The sequence below is a fragment of the Mesoplodon densirostris genome, chromosome 15 (assembly GCF_025265405.1).
Source record: "Mesoplodon densirostris isolate mMesDen1 chromosome 15, mMesDen1 primary haplotype, whole genome shotgun sequence".
Taxonomy (NCBI): domain Eukaryota; kingdom Metazoa; phylum Chordata; class Mammalia; order Artiodactyla; family Ziphiidae; genus Mesoplodon; species Mesoplodon densirostris.
The window spans coordinates 11,408,957-11,425,851 of record NC_082675.1 but is presented as its reverse complement, the minus strand read 5'-3'; the positions used below and the strand labels follow the sequence as shown (position 1 = coordinate 11,425,851).

The 16,895-nt window shown below is 45.1% G+C and overlaps 1 protein-coding gene across 1 annotated transcript in view; it reads right to left on the bottom strand.

Annotated features, from left to right (window-relative positions):
* Positions 1-3,899: 3,899 nt before the first annotated feature.
* VSIG10 (V-set and immunoglobulin domain containing 10) overlaps positions 3,900-16,895 on the bottom strand; it is a 34,427-nt gene continuing 21,431 nt past the window's right edge. The window contains exons 5-9 of the mRNA XM_060119565.1: positions 9,967-10,260; positions 7,062-7,172; positions 6,732-6,747; positions 5,021-5,232; positions 3,900-4,112 (exon numbers count right to left, since the gene is read on the bottom strand). Coding sequence (XP_059975548.1) covers positions 4,057-4,112; positions 5,021-5,232; positions 6,732-6,747; positions 7,062-7,172; positions 9,967-10,260 — 689 coding nt within the window. The 3' untranslated portion in view covers positions 3,900-4,056. The remainder of the gene's footprint in view (positions 4,113-5,020; positions 5,233-6,731; positions 6,748-7,061; positions 7,173-9,966; positions 10,261-16,895) is intronic.

Genomic DNA, 16,895 nt, shown 5'->3' with positions numbered 1-16,895 from the left:
CCCGCGCACAGCAACGAAGACCAAACGCAGCCTAAATAAATAAATAAATTTATTTTTTTAAAAAAACATGGGAAAGTGAGGTGAAGGTAGGAATCATGGGTTTGGTTAAAAAGGAAGGAAGTTGAAAATGGGACAGCTTTGATTAGAGCTTAGGAAGCTTGGAATGAAGTAAAGAAACGGGAGAGATGAATGACCCAAGAGAAAGGCCTAGAACAGGAACAGGGAGTGGAGTTGGGCCACCTCAAGTGGGAGGTGAGGTGACACATTCTGGGGACTACAATTAACTGAACCCTGTGAGAAACTCCAAAACTACCAACTGCTGCAAGGACCCGACAGCTGATATAAATTGTCTTTTCAGACAGCCCATCAGTCTACTGCTCCATGACAACTCCTACCCTAGCCCTTTAATATTAGAAAGTATGCAATCTGACCAAGGGAATTCCCTGGTGGTCCAGGGGTTAGGACCTCACGCTTTCACTGCCAAGGGCACGGGTTCAAGCCCTGGTCAGGGAACTAATATCCTGCAAGCTGCAGGGCATGGCAAACAAAAGAAAAAACAATCTGACCAGGGACTTCCCTGGTGGCGCAGTGGTTAAGAATCTGCCTGCCAGTGCAGGGGACATGGGTTTGAGCCCTGGTCCGGAAAGATCCCACATGCCGTGGAGCAACTAAGCCCATGAACCACAACTACTGAAGCCCACGCACCTAGAGCCCGTGCTCTGCGACAAAAAGAAACCTCAGCAGTGAGAAGCCCGCGCACTGCAACGAAGAGTAGCCCCTGCTGACCACAACTAGAGGAAGCCCACGCACAGCAACGAAGACCCAACGCCACCAAAAATAAGTAAATAAATAAAACAATCTGACCACAAAGAGGCGTGTGTTTGAGGGTATGTAGCAAGAAAACAATGGAGAACAAATTTCTCAAGGAGTTTAGGAGAGATGAGAGGGTGGGTAGGATCTACAAGTCGTGGAAAAGAATAACATGGCAACGAAGACAATATTGTTACCAATACTGGGAAAGCTAATTAAAAAAACAAAAATTGTGGGCAGCAAATCCACTTCCCCAAATCTTTCAGTTTATTAATCAGGTCTAAATAAAGATGACTAAAGCATTTATTTAAAAATAATTTTATTCCATTATCTTTAAAAAATCCATATTATAACCTCAGAATGAATTTCTCCCAACCTCGCCTCCACACCAATTATTAAAATGTAAATAATGCAGAGGGATCTGTTTTGTTCTTTTTGCAGCAGTTCCTGGCCAGGACCATGGTGAGAAATACCGGTTGGCACATGTTGCATCATAATAAACTTTACCCAGCAAGGATGATTTTCCAGGTTTCAGCGCCTGGGTTAGGGAACTTTTCCATCATGGGCTCTCCTGCTGCAGTAATAGGGTTGGTGTGTGCTTGTGAGAATGGGAGCTGATATCAAAGCCACAGGATTATGACAGCCCCTTTCCCAATGTCCACCAGGTTTTGAGGAAAAGGAATGTCAGTTGCGATGGCCTGGAAGTATTTATCTTTCTGGTTCTGGTAAGTATATCTCCTCGTCTCCAGTTCACAATACATTCAGATAAGATTTTATTTTAAAGCACAATGTAACAAGTTGGTCTTTGCCACAGAAAGTCTGTAACCCACTGTCAACGTACTGGTGGAGTTGGGGATGGGTCATCTTAAAGAAAAGAAAAAAAAGCCCCAATTCTTTAAAATCCTCAAAGCTTGAAGACCTCCCCCGCCCAGTACCTCAGCTCTTAACTGACCCAGCAATATCATCTATGCACACAGGGCTCAGATATAAGTGACAACGATCACAGCTCAGCTGGACAAGGGTTAATAATGTTTGGCACCAAGACCCTGAAGCTCCCATTTACTGGTGGAAAAATCCTGCCCCGAAGATTTCCCTGTCGTCAGGTGTGCATGCAGGAGAAGAGGAAGTCGCAGGGAGCATCTCAGTGATCTTGCAAATCATTCTCTGCATTCCCAGCTAGGGATTTTTTTTTTTTTCCCTAATAGTTTCTTTGCTTTTTCCCTTTTTAAATATGGTCGCCTCTGCAGGGTGGACTGTCGGATCCAGAGACTAGCTCAGTGTTCAGTGAGTTTAAACACAACCTGTCAAGTATCCGTTCTGAAATGACACTAACTTAGACTGGTTAGAGTGGTTAAGAATGTGAGGTTCCACGCAGCGAAGGACCCAGCCCAACAAGAGAACTGCAGGTCACAGGTATCCCTGACGGGCAGACATTGCAGCCAGCCTCTGACCTCCCCAGTGTTCTGAGCTGGGGACAGGGCTCACTTCTAGTGACTCCCTCAGTTTAGTTCCTTCATCCAAGAAAGTGGACCTGCTCCAACCACACCTGCAAGGTAACCCTGCAGGTAACATACTTCTCATCTTAGGAGTCCCAGGTCCTGTTATTGGAGAGGGAAGTTCCCCTTTAAGTCGTGCCCATCAGAGCAGGATATGCAACATTGCAGAGTGCAAATTCAAGTCAGATTTTCAAGTTTAGCACACATATTTTACACCCTTAGAAGGTCCCTGACATTTAAGAGATTAGGATGAAATTCGAAAGAAAAAAAAATCTCTAAACTGTACAGGGAACAGCAGCAGCTTAAACTCATCATATGTTATTTTCATTCAAAACTTAGCATTATTGGGCTTCCCTGGTGGCGCAGTGGTTGAGAGTCCGCCTGCCAACACAGGGGACACGGGTTCGTGCCCCGGTCCGGGAGGATCCCACATGCCGCAGAGCAGCTAGGCCCATGAGCCATGGCCGCTGGGCCTGCGCGTCTGGAGCCTGTGCTCCACAATGGGAGAGGCCGCAACAGTGAGAGGTCCGCGCACCGCAAAACAAACAAACAAACAAAAAAAAACTTAGCATTATTGAGCAGCGTATCTTCATAACACCCTTAAGAAGTAGGAAGGAAACAAGCTTTCCCATTCCCATTTCCAAGATCGAGAAACCGAGGCCAGACGAACTGATCTACTCTGTTACAAAACATTTCTCCTTGCCTTTTTTCAAAGCCACAGGAGAAAGGAAGGACGGGAAAGTCTGAAAGCTAAGAGTGCATCACCTAAGAGGCTTTTCTATAAACACAAAGCTCTGGAAAATGCGAGATTCTAATGAAAGTCACTTCCTCTTATCAGCCCCTAACTCTTTTGAAAAGAATTCTATCCCTAGGGAGGCAAAAATCCCCAGGAGAGCTCTGATGATGCCCTGGTCTGGAATATTCTACAGAGAATGGAAGGCCCAGGCAGCAGTTTGTAACTGAACAGTTGACATTTTTCTTCTTCAGCTAAGGAAGGCAAAGGAGAAGATAACTAACATCTACGGAGCACCTCCTAGGCACTCACATCCTGAAGTACCTTGGTCCCCACCATAACCCTGTAAGATAGGTGTGATTTCACCCATTTCACAGATGAAGAAATTGAGGCTCAGGGGAGAGGTAAAGCTACCTGCCCAAGCCCATGAAACAGGTAAGGAGTGGAGTCCAGATTCAAGACCAGGTGTTTCCGACTCAGAACCCGAACCAAAGTGCCTCCCCCTGATTAGCATCAGTAGCTGACCCCCCTCACCTTTTCCAGAGAGCTGACATGTGCCTGGTTCCTCAGCTCACCTGGGCAGTGAAAAAGGAAGTGTCCTTATCGCCCCACACTATTCCCTTGTGTGCCAGGGCGAGCCGGTTACAGACCCTTAACAGTGACAAAGGGCGCCGAGGCCAAGTGCCTCCCCCATCTCAGCATCAGTCAACCTGGAGAAAGCCAGGGGCACAGCGACAGGGGCACCTCAGATACCAAATGCAGCTTTCCCCCCACACACTGCCCATTCCAAAGCTTTTCAACATTGTTGAGAAAACTTACAGTAAATCAAACCAATTTAGAAAAAATTTTAAAAAGGGAAGGAAAGATGTGTGTGTGTTTTCCTTTTTTTGCTGAGAGCCACAAACCGTTTTCAGCCCTCAGGCAGGGATGCAAGTCAAGTGAAGCAGAATATAAAACTCATCTTCGACGTAGCTTTCCAAGCTTTTGAGACAGGATAACAAAGGACAGTTGTCTTCCTCAAACTGGCCTGTCTTCTTCTTGAATGACATCACTCTGCTGCTCACTGCTGTCATCTGTACAGGAGGGAAAAGTAGACCCAAATCTGAGTAACCGCAATAGGGGAGACTCTGTTTCCGTATCAGTTTTTCTTTTTCTTTTTGTTTTGGCCACTCCACGCGGCATGTGGGAGATCTTAGTGCCCTGACCAGGGATTGAACCCATGCCCCCCTGCAGTGGTAGCGCAGAGCCCCAACCACTGGACCGCCAGGGAATTCCTCCCCCTCCAATCAGTTTTCAATCACCTCTATTTCTAGACCTTTACTGATGAGTTTGTGGAGGAGCAGGTGGGGCAGGGTGTGTATCCCCGCTTCTACCTGTTCTTTCCACTCAAAATCCTCTGACACATCTGCTTGACACTGCCCTCCCTCCACACTCCTGGCTTCTGCCATTCCCCTCGCCTGGACCACCCCTCCTTTCTGCTTATTCAAACTTAGCTGTCCTGAAAGACGTGTCTCATAGCCCACGTCTTCCATAAAACGTCTCCCAACCAATGCACCCCTCAGGGCTCTCATCTTTCTCCTGAGGTTCTGTGATTTGTAAACGTATCATTCATCAGGCAAGGAATCAGATTCCTTCTTGCCAAAGCTCCTCTACTGCCCTCGCAAAGGGTTGGTTAAATCTTCCTTCTGCTTTCATTTCCCCCTCGTGTTTTAGTCTGTTCGCCCTAACTGCTCTCGTAAAGCCCTTCACCATCGGTCTTTCTTTTCTAGTGCCTGACAGTACCAATCTGTGCCTTTCCCAGAGCAGGCCCTTGATAAATATTTGTCCATTTAATTAGCGTGTTGGTAGTTGACAGGAGGTTCTCAGATTCTAGATTAAACTTTAACTGTCTTTCCCAACCTTTAAAAGACAGCCCTTGGAGATTTCTTCCAGGGAAGCCCACCACAACCTCACAGAGAGCTTCTAAGGACAAAGAGCTTACCCTGCAGAGCCTGGAGTCCATTGGCCATCCGGTCCACATTCCCATTCACCAGTGCGGTCACTCTGTGGATGTGGCCGTACTTGGTTACTTCTTTTGGAGACTCCTCCCTCTCACTTGCTTCCTCCTCTTCCTCTTCTGCAGCATCTTCCTCCTCCTCCACCTCTTCCTCTTCTGAATCCACCAAAACCATGACATCACCCATGTCTTGCCTCCTAATTTCCAGAAGGGGAGAAATAATCAAGAAGATACCCTGTTTTCTCCAACTTCAGCCCTCGCTGAATAGGAAACACTTGGTTCTTTGCAGCCCCTTTGGTCACATGGAAAATTCTTCATGTATTCAACTTGGTTGAGTCATGAGATGACAGTGCGATTGTAACCTCGTGGAGAGATGCTGCCGAAGATTGTCTAGATAATTGTATCTTGTGCTGGGTGAGTTTTAGCACTCCACCTCTCCCCACCCTGCTGCTTCTCAGGCAGATGACCTCATTGTCCCAAGCACCCACCATTTCAGTTCCCCTCACAGCACGTACACAGACGTTCTGTTCCTTTCCTGAAATGCCCTTATTTCTCCTGCACTTACTGAAATGTCTCCACCTTTTCATTATTCAAGGCCCAAGTGAAGTCCTCTGCCTCCCCCTGAAGCCTTGAACTATGACTGAATTTGGCGTCCACGGCCAGCGGTTTGGCACTGAATTGTTCTCTAGTTTGTTGCTAGTTCTGCCTGCCCAGCCGGACTGTACCTTTCACGGGCCAGTCAGTCCTAGGAGCATCACATTCTCATTTAATCCTTACAGCCCGCCTCTGAGAAACAGATGAGGAGACAAAGCCTCAGAGAGGGTCAGGGATTTTCCAGGAGCCACGGGCTTGAAGGGCAGAGCTGCCATGTGAACCCAGGTCCATTCATTCCAAAACCTTTTCCCATTATGCCAAGCTGCTCCCTTCTGTGAAAAATAAGCCTGGGGAATGACAGATTCATTCCAGAATGACCCTCAAAAACAGGGCTGTAAAGGTAACACTTTCCGTTGAAAGATGGTCCCAGAACAATAAAATCCCCTCATTATGAACAATGGTCCCAGAACAATAATACCCCATAGTTATAAATGGATAAGAGGAGCAAAGAGAAGAGTTCTTTGCTCCCACCCAGAATCTCCTTAGGAGGCTAAATACATAAGTTCCATTTAGTTGCTTTGCCCCTACTGAGGTTTCCTTTTGGGAGGGGCTTCTGGGCATGCTCAGACTAGTCTTCCAAAACATGCTGTAAGACAATGACTTATTCTTCCTTTTAGAAAAGGAAAACTAAATAAAATAAATGCATGAATGATGGGCTCAATATGTACATGCTGTCTGTATGCCTCAGTGACAGTCCAGCAATGTGCCTGGCCCTGAGGTCTGGCGTTGCAAAAACAGCACAGACTTTGGAATCAGGTCAGGCCCAGGTCTAACTGCAGGAACAGCCGCTCACTCCCTGGATGAGCTTGCAGGAGCTGCTTTTTGCTACACTGAGCCTCCCTCGACTTGTCTGGAACAGCAGCACCCTGAAGAGTTTATGACGGCGTTGTAATAATGCCTGAGGAAGCCCCAGCCCCGTGTCTGGCCCGTGGTAGGTCCCCAGTGGCGGTGGTTATTATTGTTCTTATGAAACATTATAAACAAAACGTCAGTGAAGACATCATGGAAATGGATTTTTGATTTGAGTCTAGGGAACACTCACCTGAAAGTGCTTCCTACTGAAAGGAGAAAGGAAAAAACATTAATATCCAATAATATCCACTTCGGCCTCACAGAAGTTTCTAATCAATCTAACATTTACAAAAGAATGGACAATGAGAAAACTGACCCAATACGAGAGATGACAGGGTGTTCAGGTGTGGTTCTTAGGTGCTTCATTATTGCACATCTGCACCCAATTTGGAAACCTCTTGAATGGAGCTTCAGGTGGGAGCATAACAGGGGCAACCTCCCCCCACCCACACCCTCTCAAGAAGCCTGAGAGAGAAGCAAAGGGACCCAGGAAGCCCTTACCCTTCCGGGAAGCCCTTACCTTTCCAGCAGAACACAGGGCTGTAGTACAACAGAAGCCCAGAGATAATGGCCAGTCCCAGCAGAAGGAGGCTCACGATGGTGCCCACAATTCCCCCGATGTTTACAGGTTCTGCAAAGACAAATCACACCCTTGACTCGGCCACGTGATACACACAGCTAGGAGGGCAATACCTCCCCTCCTCTGCCTGGATCCTACTCTTATCTCGGTTTTATGACCTTGGGTAAGGCATATGACCTCTCTGCAGAGCAAGATAAAGATATCATTTTTCTACTTCAGACAGTTTGTGGGAATCAAACAAGGCATGTGATGCAAAAGAAGATTGGAGGGGGGGCGTGGTGGTGGGATGAACTGGGAGATTGGGATTGACATATATTTACTCATATGTATAAAATAGATAACTAATAAGAATTAGTTATATAAAACTAATTTTATATAAAAATATAATTTTATATAAAAATATAAAATTGAAAAAAATAAATAAAATAAATAAAAAGTAAAAACAGAAAAAAAAAAAAGAACATTGGAAAGTTAAAATCTCTGTGTCTCCACACATCAAGACTGCTGTTAAGGCCATAGTAATTAAGAGTGTGAGTTATTGGTGCCACAATGAAGTGATCAATAGAACACAATAGGGAGGGTCTTCCCTGGCAGTCCAGCGGCTAAGACTCAGCGCTTCGGGACTTCCTTGGTGGCGCAGTGGTTAAGAATCCGCCTGCCAATGCAGGGGACGTGGGTTTGATCCCCAGTTGGGGAAGAGCCCATATGCCACAACTAAGCCCGTGAGCCACAACTACTGAGCCTGCACTCTAGAGCCTGCAAGTCACAACTACTGAAGCCCGCGCACCTAGAGCCCGTGCTCCGCAACAAGAGAAGCCACAGCAATGAGAAGCCCGCTCGCCATGACTAGAGAAAAGCCCGTGCGCAGCAACAAAGACTCGATGCAGCCAAAAATAAATAAATGAATTTATTTAAAAAAAAAAAAAAAGACTCAGCGCTTCCACTGCTAAGAGCGCGGGTTTGATCCCTGGTCAGGGAAACTAAGATCCCGCGTGCTGCTTGGGACAGCCAAAAATATATATATATTTAAAAAAAGAGAACAGAATAGAGAATCCAAGAACAGGTCCACACACAGAAGGAAACTTGATATAGGACAGACTAGTGAGTAGAAGAGGAACTCTTCAGGATGTGGTGCTAGACCAAATAGTTATCCAAATTGGGGGGTGGAGGAAACTTGATGTCTACCTCACATCATTCACAAAAATCAATTCTAGATGGACTAAAGAGTTAACTATGAAAGGTTAGTGTTAAAGCTTTAAGAAAATATGGAAGAATACTTTCATGACCATAGGATAGATAAGGATTTCTTAAGACACAAAAATTGCTAATGATATAAGAACAGATTCATAAAGTCAACAACATTAAAGTAAGAATGTCTGCAAATCGAAGGATACCATAAAGAAAACAAGAAAGACAACTGAAAGGAGATATTTGTAACATGTGAAACTAACAATTAGCATATGGAATTTCTAAAGAACTCCTATATATCTATAGGAAAGGGGAAAACGTCAAAAGACACAATTATGTATTTTGCAGATGAAACATAAATAGCAAATAAACATATGAAATTATGCTCAGCCTTCTTAGTAATCAGAGACATTCAAATTAGAACCACAATGAGATTTCATTTTACACCTACTTGATGGGCAAAAATCACAAAATCTGTGGGTGAAAATGTGGAATGACTGCTGTTGCAAATGGAAATTGGTATAACCACTCTGGAAAATACTTTGATGTTATCTCATAGATAAAAATGCACATAACCTAACCTTCATTTCTACTCCTTGTACAAATATTCTAGAGAAATATTTGCCTGGGGACCTGGGTATATGTACACAAGGGGCTGGTAAAAAGGTTTCCATAGCAACACTGTTTGTTCATCACAACAAAAAAACCAGAAGCAGCACAAACATCCATCAGCAGGAAAATCAATAACTTAGCTGTGGAGTAGTGATACAATGGAAAATTATACAGCAGCACAGAGGTACAAAGTATAATTATACACATCAGCATGAATAAATTCTGGAAACAAAATGTGGGATAAAAAAGGCAAATTACAAAAGACTACACTTGTATGGTAACAACCATTTTTCAAAACTCTAAAACAAACAATATATTATGTAGAAATGTGTACATATGCAGCATATTTTTTCTTAAATAAAACATGAAACTCAGGATAGTGGTTACCTTTTTCAGAAGGCCCAGGATGAGCCTGGAAACGGGCCTACAGGTAGGGTTGCCAGATAAAATACTGTGTGCTCACTTAAATTTGGATTTCAGATAAACAATGAATAATTTTTTTTGAATAAGTATGTCCCAAGCAATACTGGGGACATACATTAAAAAAAAAAATTATATGTTTTTCTGAAATACAAATTTGTGAGCATCCTGTTTTTTTAGCTTTGCTATTGTTGTTTTCTACATCTGGCCACACTATCTTCAGGTAATTCCAGCAGTGTTGGCACTGTTCTATATCTTAAGTGGGATGTTAGTTTTCTGGGTGTTCATTTTGCTATTATGTTTCTCAGCTTACATTTTATATATATATATATATAAATTATATCTATTTTATACATGTATTTTATTTTAATATATATATATATTTTTTTTTCCTTTAGGATGTAACAGATATTAAATAACTTTTTTATCCCTATGCAAATGTTAGAGATTTAGGGCTGGACAATAATTTTCCCATCCACCTTGTCAAGCCACAGGGAAGCAGACAGGCCTTCTCCCAGATGGCAGTGACCCACATGTAGGGAGGCACCAAGCCATCCCCATGCTGATGCCAGGTCCTCTGAAGCTCTCGGCCCTCCTCCTCCTCCTCTGGGGCCACTTCACTCACCTTTCACGCTCAACCAGATGTCCACCTCCCTCACCCCCACGGGGTTCTCAGCCCGGCAGACATAGTAGCCCTCGTCCAGGTCCTGGGAGCAGTTGCGGATGGTGAGGGTGGAGCTCTGGCCACTCTGGGTGATGAGGTGGTGGCCGCTGGGCTGGATGACGACCTCCGGCTGGGTGAGGTTGCTCAGCCACAGGATCTTGGCGGGGGGGTAGGCTCCAGACACTTCGCAGGTGAGCGTCACATTGCCTCCCACGAAACAAGTCTTCATGGGCTCAGAGAGAAGGGAGGGGCTCCCTGACCATCAGAAGAAGATAAAGAAAGACAAACGTTGAAGGAGGTTCAATCCGTGGTCTGAGAATTTCAAGAATATTACTTCTTCTAAACAAAGCAACTCCAGGAACTTCTGTACTGCACCTGGTCTCATATAATAATAAAAGCTAATATTTGTTGAACATTCAATGGGCTAGGCACCATTCTACTTATTAACCCAACTAATAATTCTCACAACAATCTTGTTATCCCCATTTTGCAGATGGGGAAACTATGGCACAGAGAAAGTTAAGTAACTTGCTCAAAGTCACATGACTAAATAAGTGAGCAGCTAGGATTTAGGGGGAACAAATGTCCTGGTTTGTCAAGGCTGAGGGGGTTCCCAGGACCTGGGGGCTTTCAGTGCTAAAACTGGTGAAGTCCCGGGCAAACCAAGATGAGTTGGTCACTCTATGTAAGAATGGAACCCAAGGAGTCATGTTTTTGTGGTCCACATCTCCTTACTTCTTATGCTGTAAGCTTCTATGTATAATAATCATACTGATCAGATAAGATATGGGCACACAGCCTGACAAGGGTGTTCCAGGGGACAGAAGGCAGCTGTATTAGTTTCCTGTTGCTGCTGTAACAAATTGCACAAACTTAGCAGTTAAAACAACACAAATTTATCCTTTTAGAGTTCTGGAGGTCAGAAGTCCGAAATAATCTTGCAGAACTAAAATCAAGGTGTTGGCAGAGCTGGTCCCTTCTGGAGGCTCTAGGTGAGAATCCATTTCCTTGTTTTCTCAGCTTCTAGAAAGGAGCCACCTGCATTCCTTGGCTTGTAGTCCCTTCCTTGAATTACTCCTACCTCTTGCATCTGTCATCACTTCTCACTACTGCATGTGACCCTCCTGCCTCCCTCTTATAAGGATCCTTGGGATCACACTGGGCCCACCCAGATAACACAGGACACTCTCCCCATCTCAAAATTCTTTTTTTTTTTTGTTGTTTTTTTTTTGTTTTTTTTTTTTTGCGGTACGCAGGCCTCTCACTGCTGTGGCCTCTCCCGCTGTGGAGCACAGGCTCCGGACGAGCAGGCTCAGCGGCCACGGCTCACGGGCCCAGCCGCTCCGCGGCACGTGGGATCCTCCCAGACCGGGACACGAACCCGCGTCCCCTGCATCGGCAGGCAGACCCCCAACCAGTGCGCCACCAGGGAAGCCCTCAAAATTCTTAATTACAGATGCAAAGTCCCTCTACCATGTAAGGTAACATTATCACAGGTTCTGGGGATTAGGATGTGGACATCTTTTGGGGGCCATTCTTCTGTCTAGGACAGGTCTGTCCTAGAAAACTCAGAATGTGGCATCCCTGTGGCCTTGGGGTCTGATTTAAGTGGGACACAGGGAGCTATGAGGTCTACTATGGCGATCTACTTGTATCCTTTGCAAGAGAAGCCTTCTCCCAAAATGCACACCCTCTTGGGAAGGGTAACAAATTCATCTCGGGAGGATTTATGAAATCCATATTTTCAGCAGCTGAGGGACACAGAGCAGCATGTTGGCTTCCTGCCCTGGAGAGTGAAACTACACACTTCCCCTTGGCAGTTGTTCCAAGAGAGAAACTAGGGTTTCACTGCTGGCATCTGGGGAAGGGGGAAGGGGCAAGGGGGTGGGGGTGGAACAACCCAGAAGCCTCTCTCTCTAGGTCAGGTTAACAGAAGAGAATATCCCAAACCTGGTTTTGCTCAGAAAACTCATGTGCGGACACTCCTTCTTGGATCAACTGTCAGATTCCCCCCATGTTGCTAAATCCCTCCTTCCCTGCTTTATGGTTAACCAGAATTTCCTTTAGGGTCACAAAGCCAGCAGCAGTGACAAGCCTCATCAGTATGGCTGTATTTAGGGGTCCCAAACCAAAGTTTGATAAATGGCCCCCTCCTCCTTTATTAAAAGCAAAACAAACAATTCCCCCAGTGCACCTCCCCTGAACCCCAAACAAACATCATGTACTTTTGCCAGACACAGCACTCACCCCTCAGACAGCTGTGTCACCATCCAGCTAGTGTGGCACCTATAAATTCAATGAGTTTCACTTAAAGGGATACTGCGTCAGGGTTGGGGCAGGTGCTGCTGGGCCCTCACAGATCTGCAGGAGGCGGACCACCTGCTGGGGCCGCCGCACATGGGGCTCTGTAACACCGCAGCTCTAACACCGCAGCTCATTGTAGGCTGAGTTGGCGTCTTCAGTTTAGGGGCTACACACCATATAAAGAGAGATCTGGGGAGTTCCCTGGCCGTCCAGTGGTTAGGACTTGGTGCTTTCACTGCCATGTGGCCCAGGTTCAATCCCTGGTCGGGAAACTAAGATCCCACAAACTGCGTGGCACAGCTGAAGGAAAGAAAGAAAGAGAGAGAGAGAGGGAAGGAGGGAGGAGGAGGGAGGGGGAGAGAGAGAAAGAGAGAAATAGGGAAGGAAGGAAGGAAGGGAGGGAGGGAGGGAGGAAAAAAGAGAGAAAGAGAGAGAGGGAGGGAGGAGAGAGAGAGAGAAAGAAGGAAGGAAGGGGAGGGAGGGAGGAAGAAAGAAAAAGAGAGAGAGAGGGAGGGAGGGAGGGGGAGAGAGAGAGAGAGAAATAAGGAAGGAAGGAAGGAAAAGAAATGAAAGAAAGAAAAGAAAGGTAGATAGACAGATAGATGATAGATAGATAGATAGATCGATCTGGGCAGCAGGAATCTCCGAAAGCATGACTTTTCATCAGCTTGGGGGCTACACTGCCCTGGATCCCTGAGGTGGACGCTAGCATTACACTTCAGTGTCCTACTAGTCCTTTCAAGTGGAATGATCCAGAGACCCCTCGCCTGCAAGGGCCTTGCTACTCAAGGTGTGGTCCTCGGACCAGCCGCATCAGCACTTCCTAGAGGCAATTAGAAATGCAGATATTGGGTCCACCCAGACCAAGAGAGTCAGAATCTGCATTTTAACCAGCCACGTCGGGTGACTTGTATGCACATCCAGGCTCGAGTGCCCAAGAGGGAGGCGGGGAGAACTGGATGGTGTCAGAGTCTGAGAAGGGTCCAGGCTCTGTGCTTGCTTCCTGTGCTCCTGGAATTGGGAAAACTTCTGGTCAGCTCCCTTCTCCAGACACATTTCTTAACCCTGAGCACATATTTAGATTCAAGTTATTGGTCAAGTCTCAGGGGTCACAGGAATAAAGACTTAGGCAAGATCTGCAAATAAAATGGAAGGGTAAGCGCAAAATAACACAACCCCACCAGCTGCCTCTGCTAATTTCACCCTCTCTCAGCATTGGTCCATCATTTATTCACTTCCTGGGACTTACTGTCCATAACACACTTCGGACATCCTCATTATGTACTACTCTGAGTGTGTAAACTGCTTTCTATTTGCAGTCTGGGCAAGTCGGCTGCCTCTGTTTCACCATCGGTAAAATGGAGCGTCCTCCCCAAATTCATGTCCACCTGGAACCCCAGAATGTGATCTTATTCGGAAATGGAGTCTTTGCAGATGTAACTAGTTAAGGATCTCAAGATGAAATCATCCTGGATTGAGGGTGGGCCCTAAATCCAAGGACTGGTATCTTATAAGAAGAGGAGAGGCCACAGGGAGACATACACACAAATGGGAAGGTCACATGAAAACCGATGCAGAGACCAAAGTGATGCAGCCACAAGCGAAGGAACACATAGAGCCATGAGGAGCTGGAAGAGGCCAGGAAGGATTCTCCCATGAAGACTCTGATGGGAGCAGGGCCCTGCCAACACCTTGATTTCAAACTTCTAGCCTCCAGAACTGAGAGAGAATAAACGGCTGTTGTTTTAAGCCACAAGGTTCGTGATACTTTGTTACAGCAGCTCCAGGAAACTAATTCTGAGGGATAATACGAGCTCTCAGCTCACCGGGTGATTGAGAACTGAACGAGATACTGTGTGCAAAATACTTGGCACCTGCACTCTATCTGCACTCAGTAAATGTTAATGTCACCATCGCAGTTGACCCTTGAACCACATGGGGGTTGGGGGACCAACCTGCGAGAAATCTAAAAATCCACAGTCCTGCTCTCTCTCTGCCTCAGAAACAAAGGAATTGATAAATGACTCGCCCAAGGACAGGAAGCTGAAACAGTTTGGATAGAATCAGGACTCAAACCCTAGTTCTTTTGATTCTATATCCTACGGTCTCTAATCAGACACAAACTTTTCCCCACAGTGAGTTAATTTAAAGATCTGTTAAGTGAAAATACAGATCATACATTTATTGAAAAAAATCCACATGTACGTGGAACCGCGCAATTCAAACCTGTGGTGTTCAAGGGTCAGTTGTATTTGTGATATTGTCATTTCCTGCTTCACATTTGCCAGACTTCTCTCTCCAAGTAAAGTTTAAGTCCTTTAAAGGCAAAGACTCTATATTCCTCCACAGTACCTGGGACCATGCTGAGCACCTAAATCCTACCCAAAAAGATTTGCTAGATCATGTGGGGAAGGTCACCAGGAAAGCAGTCAGCACTACCTGGATAAAAGCAAGTGCGCTGGGGTCAGACCAGCCTGGCTATGTGTTGGCTCCGTCACTTACGAGCCAATTGATCTTGGGTAAATTAGTTCACACATGTTATCATCTGCAACTTACCAATCATCCTAATCTGCAGGGTACTGTGAGGATTACAAATAGTAAGTTAATAAGAAAGAGTCAAAGACCTTCTGAGCACAGAAACCTAAAAGAACAGGACTGAGAGGGGACTTCCCTGGTGGTCCAGTGGTTAAGACTCCGTGCTCCCAATGTAGGGGGCCCGGGTTCGATCCCTGGTCAGGCAACTATCAATATATCCTGCATGCTACAACTAAGACCCTGTGCAGCCAAATAAATAAATAAATGAATATTTATTAAAAAAAAAAAAAAGAACAACAGGACAGAGGTGAACCTTTCAAAATCAGAAACTGCTCATCACTGCAGAAATGTGGTTTAGGAGCCATATATGCCAGAAAAATATCTATAATGTGCATGACAGTTCTATGAAATTAACTGACTCTTATGGAATAAGAAAAGATGAACAAGCCAAGAGAAAAATGGACAAAATATAAACAGATAATTCACAGATAATATATAGCAAGTCAATACGCATGTGAAAATTATCAACTCCACCAGTGATCAAAGAAAACCAAATGAAAACAATATGCCATATCCCAACTAGCAAAGAGGAAAAAACTAAAAAATTAATAACACTCGATGCTGGTGGAGATACTGGGAAATGAGTACCCTCACATGGTCTTTCTAGAGAGAGTGACTGCTAGGGTTTCTTTTGGGGGTGATGGAAATATTCTGGATTAGAATGGTGATGGTAGTATAACATTGTGAACATACTAAAAAAAAAAAACAAAACAATGAATTATAAACTCTAAAATAGTGAATTTTAGGGAATTCCCTGGCGGTCCAATGGTTAGGACTCCGAGCTTTCACTGCCGAGGGCACAGGTTCAATGCCTGGTCGGGGAACTAAGATCCCACAAGCTGCATGATGCGGCCAAAAAATAAAAATTAAAAAAAGTGACGTTTATATTATGTGACTTAAATCTCATTTTTAAAAAATGGTCCCAAAGCCAATTGGGTCGGATTTGGCCCATGAGGCATAGTTTACCAAGCCCTGTCCTAGGGCAGAAAACGAGTCCTGGTCCCTTCTGTTGCCCAAGGCCAGGTATGGTACCTGACACAGAGGGGATGCCCGGGAGCAGTGTGCTGAATGAGTTAGTGGGAAGGGTGAACCATCTGAATGCCACTTGCCTGGGAAAACAAGCACCTGCTGACACAGCAGGGCTCAATCCTCAGCATGTCAGCTCTCCACGGCTGCACCTCTGAGGATTATCCTCCTAAACTGTGGGGACAACCTCACCAGGGCCAACACAACCCAACATGCTCTGGCCCTGGCTTACTCATTGGATTGGTTTCCTGAGGCTGCTGTAACAAAGTACCACAAACGGGGTGGCTTAAAACAACAGATATTTATTCTCACAGTTCGGAAAGTCTGAAGTTCTAAATCAAGATGTCAGCACCTTGCCCTGTATGAATTCCTGGCCCACAGAAATCGTGAGATAATGACTATTGTTTGAAGCCATTAAGTTCTGGGGTAATTTGTTCCACAACAGGAGATAACTAGTAAATGAACCTTGTCTGTCTTGTTCACTGCTCCATCTTCAGTACTTAGAAACTGCAAGGGAAAACCAGCTTGGACTACAACCAAGAAGTTTCATTCAGCATCTTTAAAGTTTGAAAGGAAGGGATGAAGAGGGCATTTGGGGTTAGCAGATGCAAACTAGTATATATAGAATGGATAAACAACAAGGTCCTACTGTATAGCACAGGGGACTATACTCAATATCCTGTGATAAATCAGAATGAAAAAGAATATAAAAAAGAATGTGTGTATACATATATTTATGTGTGTGTGTGTGTGTGTGTAATTGAATCACTCTGCTGCAGAAATTAACACAATATTGTAAATCCAATATACTTCAATTAAAAAAAAAAGCAAAAGGAAGGAAGAAATGGAAGGAATTCAGTTCACTCCAACACCCTGGGATTTCTCTCCCAGACCTTCTTTCAAAGGCTTGTCCCAGAAAAGAGGAAGGTGAGTGGACCCCAGAACCCCAGGACAAGGCAAAGCAG